General features: G+C 33.4%; 1 protein-coding gene across 2 annotated transcripts; it reads right to left on the reverse strand.

The window, feature by feature from the left end:
- Positions 1-6,246, reverse strand: LOC103495874 (NADH--cytochrome b5 reductase 1). 2 transcript variants are annotated; one of them, XM_008457551.3, is made up of 9 exons: positions 5,895-6,246; positions 4,406-4,547; positions 3,673-3,763; positions 3,508-3,585; positions 2,190-2,270; positions 1,991-2,080; positions 1,426-1,491; positions 811-897; positions 1-315 (listed from the first exon to the last, which is right to left on the reverse strand). In XM_008457551.3, exons 1-9 carry the CDS (start codon positions 6,010-6,012, stop codon positions 223-225), a joined length of 846 nt encoding a protein of 281 aa, XP_008455773.1. In that variant the 5' UTR covers positions 6,013-6,246; the 3' UTR covers positions 1-222. The 2 variants fall into 2 exon arrangements, with proteins under 2 accessions (XP_008455773.1, XP_050945358.1); XM_051089401.1 differs by having other exon boundaries at positions 1,426-1,488; positions 5,895-6,218.
- Positions 6,247-6,543: the final 297 nt, after the last annotated feature.

Below are 6,543 nucleotides of genomic sequence, written 5' to 3' on the forward strand. Positions count from 1 at the left end.
TTTCAAGGGAAACTAGTTTAAATTCTAATTAGCTCTAACTGTTGGAAGTAATTGTATTTGATGGCATCATAATTCCACAACCTTCTTAAATGAAAAGTGACTAAAAGGAAACCTCTTCAGTACATAAATTTTTAGTTAAAAAATAAAACAGAATTTTGAAATCTTCAAATTTTAGAAGGGGGAAAAATTATGCTTAGCTCTTGTGAAGGACTTGAGGAAGGATCAGAACATGAACAGCATCTCAGGTGCATATCCAAGTTCTTCAAGATGAGCAGCCATGGCCTTGTTCATTGGTGGTGGCCCACATCTTAAAATCTGCTTACAAAATAAGTTTTCATATGAGACAATATTTTCCAAGTTTGAAACTACCCTTGAAGTTGAAATGTGTGTTCTTCCTAAATAAAAGATCAGATAAAAAACAACTATAGTCTCTCATAAATCGAGTTAGGTCCTATTTTGATAACCATTTAACTTTTGAAAATGAGCTAATAAACACTGCTTCTACTAATGAGTTTCTTAGATTAAACAATCACAATTTTCAAAAGTATACTCTAATCCAACAAGGTATCGTGCACGTGGAAGAACTTCTTTCCTATTCAGAATATTAGCTTGAACTAGACCGCTTTTATTTTTCCAGTTTAATTATGTACTATATTAGTTGTAATTATATGTTTTTTTCCTTAGTCTCTTTTGATCATATGAATGAAAAGGGCTTGTTTACAAAAAAAAAAAAAAAAAAAAACTTCATTTGCTTTTTCCAAATTACAAGAAAACAAGAAAAATGGTTTATGAGTTAATAATCAAATATACCTGAATATCAGAAGCAGGAGCAGGGCAGTGGGTTTGAATCATCTCCTTCGATACGAATCCAACGCCGCCATCCCACACTTCAGGAGGCTGATTAAGCAACCAATTGATATACAAGATCAAAAAGGTACGACATCGCAAATCATTTAACAAAAGTAAATGTGTAAGCAAGCTCAAGAGGATCTATCATGGGCTAAGAGAAGCTAATTCCCTCCATAACGCACAGCTTTACAAATCTGCAGGTGCTCAGTACCTTGTTTCGCGAAACTGTTTTTAAGAATTGTGATTGGAGTGGCTCTTAAGAGATATACCCACAAGCATAAACAGCTTTTAGAAAACAGTTAACTAAAAGGATTTTCATTTACCTTTTTGTTTTAAGAAATCGAAAACGACTATTAAGAACGGTTATCAAACAACCCCAGACTTGAAGAACTAGAAATCCAATTTAATTCACTAGATTTGTCAAAGTTCACATATTAATATCTGTCAGTAAAGCAAAACAGCATAACCATAATACGATTTTTCCATCATATGACATGGAGATCTTGTAATGGTATAAAGTTTAGCAATAGAGAAAAGTTTAAATTTGTGGCTGTGTGGCTGAGGGAGAAGACTGACCTGGTTTAAGACATAATAGAGCTTGAAGCTATCTGGGTACCTTTTGGCAAGAAGGTCCAACTCCTCCTATAAACAGACGAGTTTCTTTTGGTAAGGAACGCAAATTAGAGAGAGAGAAATCATAGAAATTGAATTATTATAATGAATGCAAAAGTGGAAGCCTAAGAATACGCTACAAGAGTATTAAGATCCTACACTTTTGCCCAAGAAGTTGTTGTCTGCTGTTTCCTTACAACCAAATCACCTTTCAATACCCAAAATGGCACAAATTTGCATGCCTTTTTTATCCAGGTAAAAATGACAAAACCTTTTTGGTTCGAAAATGTCTTAACCATGCTCGAGTTGACAAATGTAATTCTAATCAAGTGTTCGACTAATGAGTTCAAACATTCAACCGTTAAAATTCACAGCTCTGAGAAAGGCATAGATTGATTACAATATCACTCAGACATGTTATGGAAAACTAGCTATCAACATGTTATGAAATAGAAAGATAGTCGTATCCAATTTTATGGTCAACAGGAGGGCGAGAGGGAATTTTAATGAAGAAAGACAACGAAAATACCTTTAAGAGAATGTCCTCATAGGTGACGTTGGCATAAATGAGATGTACCTTTGTCTTGTCGTTTGGATTTTCTAAAATCGCCCGAGCAACCTAAGGGGCAGAAACAAAAGCCAAATATTTATAACAACAATCAAGAAGTCCAAATGATGGTAAATTGAAGGACTAAAATGATCGAGCCAAAAGAAAAGGAAATGTGTACTTGATACATAGGAGTAATGCCCGAGCCTCCAGCAAGCATACCAAATGCTCTGACCTGGCCAGGTTGATATCTGAAACGTCCCTGCACGAATGTTTTCATCGTAGATTTTGAATGTTCTCAGTGATTTTAAAGGTATTGTGAAGTTCTTTGTTTATCTCTCTATCTCAGAGAGAAAATGGGAGCTGTTTTTTGTGTGTGACAAACAAATCGTTTGCAATAAATTCTCAAAATAGAATGTGGGGGAGACGTCTGTGGCTAACCCAGAAGGAAGCTGAATGGTAGACAGACCTTATAACAAAATCTAAGGCAGCTGGCATGGGAAACTAATTTCCATATCAACTTCAATATGACCAATCGTTCAGTTCTCTGTTTTAAAAAATTACATATTTACTAAAATCTTTCTTTGTTTTTAGTTTACTGTTCAAACTGTTATTTCTTTTTTATAAGAACTGTTAGAACTGTTGTAGAAATCACTGATCAAGAAAAGGCTGCAAGCATATTGAGTAAACAATTTATTCATAAGATGATTTGAAAATAACAATTAACAAAGATAAATTATAAAAAGAGAGAATCCTTCCAACTAGCTCAAATGACTTAATTGTCCAATTAACTTGTTAAACATGAAGGGATTTAAACTCGCAGAACCTGAAATCTGAGTTCATATATATGCAATGTAACATGTAAAAGGCAAATTTGGAAAATAGTAATTACCCAATTTGTCAATGAAAGAAAACGTTATTTTTTCAAGAAAAATAAATTTCATTGACCAACGAAATACAAGGAGCTTGGGTAACACCAAGAGGTGAATTACAAAAAAAATCTCCAATTAGATCAAAGAAGATAGACTATGATCTCTAAACGGCTGTGCATATTCAAACTGATACAAAACACTACTTAAAAGCATAAAAATTCATTACTAAATAGCTACCATTTCTGATACAAAATTCGCATAAAAATTCATTATTTAAATAGCTGCCATTACTGATATAAAATTCCATCTACGACATCTTTGGATCATTGTTGGTGTGTCATCCTTTTGGTGGTACAAAGAATACGATTCAGTTGGCTCTAATGCATACTCTCCTTTGAATTTTATTGGGCGAGACGATTAAAATGCTTTTCAGCAACTCTTTTTCTTTTGATTGTTTCATGGTTTCGTTTTGTCCAAGGTTTTTTCAAGCTGTAAAACAAAGCACCCTTTCTCTCTTTTTAATTGGCACTCTTTGTAATCACCTTTAGGCGTTTGGAGTTCTCCCCTAATTTCATTCATTAATGAAATGTTTCTTTTACCAAGAAAAAATTACTGATTTGCACATACCTTGGGACCCTTTACAGCAAGAAAATCTCCTACACGCATCTGTCGGAAATGGTGTGACATCCTTCCTTGGGGATACATCTGGTAAAACACAATCCAGAGTTAAGATTAACATGCATACATGCCATTAAAATACTCCCCAACAACTGAGAATCCCAAAACACGAACCTTTATGACCAATTCAAAATATCCAACATCAGAATCCAAAGTAATAGGCGTGTATGGTTTGATAACTTCTTCACCTTGGCCATCCTTTCCCCTGTAGGATGAATGAATTATAGTTTCCTCAGGGAAATAGATCCTTTTCACATATGAAACAAATCATCTTAAAAAAAACGCCAGGTAAAGAGGCAAAAAGGCATTCATCCCCACTCAAACCCAAGGGAGATTTTGAAAACCATTTCCAGTTAGTTTACTTCAGAAGATGCAAATGATTAGAATAGTCTTTGAATGAAGAACATAATTGATCAGCTCAAAGAAACGAAAGATACTACACACCTCGAAAAAGTTTTTAAAAGTTTCCTCTAAGGTCCTACAACCTCTCTCAAGCGAAAAGACCAAAAGAAGTAACAACCGTTAAGTTAAATGACCTTAGATAAATGACCTTATTCCAATAAAAGTTGGGAATGCCAATGAGCTAAATCAGAAAATCTATTACGAGGAAGTGGCAGGATTGATAGTTTAACAGGTACCTTTAAAAGAAACTTGCTGTATTTCTAAGTTTCCTCTAATTTTAACAGAGTTAACACAGGAGAGAATAGTACTGAGATTCTTACACCATATAATGTAAGAACCAACATAATCAGAAAATCTAGGTTTTTGTTCAGCTACATACCCATAGGCATGACATGTGAAAATCCAACTAAACCTATCAGGAATATATAAGGATAAACCACCAGACCTGCAACTTATATGTTGTCCAATAGGAAGACCCAGAACTGAAGTAGGATTAGGGAGTGTAAATGTAAATTTCGCCACATTATGGCTCAGTTGCAGACGCTTGATAAGTTTAAACTCCTTGAAAATCTCTGGATCCAAGCAACCTGAATGTATGAATCATATGATAAGGAAAACAAAATTAAGAAAATGAAAAAAGAAAAAAAGAAAAAAAAAAAAAAAAGAAGAAGAAGAAGAAGAAGAAAAGGCAGCAATTACAGACTGTTTTCTAACGTATCATCACAACAAAACCATCCATAGCACAAGAATCCTGCTAAAGGTTGAGTGAATACTAAATTTGGGTCCCATTTCGATTGACTAAGGGAAAAAAGTGTTTTTAAAAAATATATATTTTCATTTAAACTCTTTTGATAAAAGCAATGCAAAGTAAACTTTAAAGGTGTTTCAAAATCTATTTTAAGTGATTGCCAAGGACTTCAATTTCCTCCAAAATGACTTATTTTCAAAATTTAAAAGTTGAAAAGATAAATCTAACACAACCTTGGTCCACACGTTTCTGAATTAATCTTCTTATTATCAAATCGAATAAATATTTTCACAGGAAACTCAAATGTGAATCCCTATTCATGTGATATTTCCCATCAAATCTCCTTAACCAATAGATCAATTTGAAACAGATTGTTGGTTTAGTTCAAACTGAAATGTAGACAGATAGAAAATGAAACCATAGTAACGTTCAGACTCCAGAAACTATCTAGAGATTCGAAATGTAATTAGCTTCTACAACTTCAACAAAGTGTAAGCTACTAAAAATAAAAACTCAACCTCAAGTAGTCAGCATATAATATAACTATTTATGAGTTGTAAGAAAAATCATCTCTCTTCCCTTTATTTGTAATGTTCCCCAAATAAAAAGGATAGGTAAATTAATTAGCTTCTCTTATTTAAAAACAAAACAGGTTCCAGAAGAAGAAAATGAAACTGTAGTAATACCCAGACTCCAGGAACTATCTAGAGAGTGTCAAAATATTACTTGGTTACTTCAAAAAAGTGTAAATTACTGTAAGGAAACTTACGCACACAGCTTAATCTCAAGCGGACAGCTTAATCTCAAGCGGACAGCTTAATCTCAAGCGGACAGCTTAATCTCAAGCGGTCAGCTTAATCTCAAGCGGTCAGCATAACAACTCTCTTCTTGTATACTGAACATAATAGTCTAAAAATAGAGAAGATAATATAAAAAGAACAACAAAAATCTACATACAAGCAGTTTGCATGGATCAAACACAAAATCCACATACTCACAAAATAAAATGAAAGAACTTCACGCTGCATTAACACACAACGGATCCCAGAAACTGGTAACAGAAATCAAGTAAAAGAAATTTCAACCTCTAATCATGAATCCGAAACACCCAACAAGGAAATCCAAACAATGGGGTAATAAATAAATTTTTTTTTAAAAAAAAACTTGAATTCAAAGGGTGGGTGACCTCTAGATTTGCTTTTTTTGGAGGAGGATAATACATAGAGAGCACCAACGGCAAGGGCTAAAACAGCCACAGCGAGACCCAGAAGGATTTGAGGATCCAAAGACTGTAAGAAGTCCATCACAGATTCTTATTCCCAAACAAAAATCCAATGGGGTTTCGATTTTTGAGTGGAAAAAGAAGAATTTTATAATTGGTTGTGATTCACCAAACTTTTTCCGGTTCCGGCAGCTACAACCACCGGAGAAATATGGAGTGCCCACAGAGTTAGGTGAACCAGAGGCCGGTATTTTGGAGGTCTTTAAGCAATCAAAAACAAATGGATGAACTTCAAATTGATTGATAATGACACAACACTTTTTTTTATAATTGCAACTTTTATTCTTAAATAATAAATTTATATGTATTACTGCATCAACTTTTAATACAAGTTCTAAGTTCTGACGTTAACCTTAAAAATAAATCACTAACCATGATAGGAGAATTATGGTAAAAGTTAAAAAGAATGCGGTCAAAAATGGAAAATTTGACTAAATGAATTTTGGTTTTTTAGTTATTTTTTAAATATGGTGTAGATAGTTTTTTTTTTTTAAGAAAATTATCAAAAATGACAAATTTAACAAAATATTTACAAAATATAATAAAATTTTAT

The sequence above is a fragment of the Cucumis melo genome, chromosome 8 (assembly GCF_025177605.1).
Source record: "Cucumis melo cultivar AY chromosome 8, USDA_Cmelo_AY_1.0, whole genome shotgun sequence".
NCBI classification, from domain to species: Eukaryota; Viridiplantae; Streptophyta; class Magnoliopsida; order Cucurbitales; family Cucurbitaceae; genus Cucumis; species Cucumis melo.

Excerpts from the sequence above, each read along its gene's own strand:
- LOC103495874 (XM_008457551.3), bottom strand. The coding sequence starts at position 6,012 with ATGGACTTCTTACAGTCTTTGGATCCTCAAATCCTTCTGGGTCTCGCT. Across the intron at positions 2,271-3,507 it reads TTGCTGTAAAGGGTCCCAAG|GGACGTTTCAGATATCAACC; the intron begins GTATGTGCAAAT and ends ACATTCGTGCAG. Across the intron at positions 898-1,425 it reads TCTATTATGTCTTAAACCAG|CCTCCTGAAGTGTGGGATGG; the intron begins GTCAGTCTTCTC and ends TTGCTTAATCAG.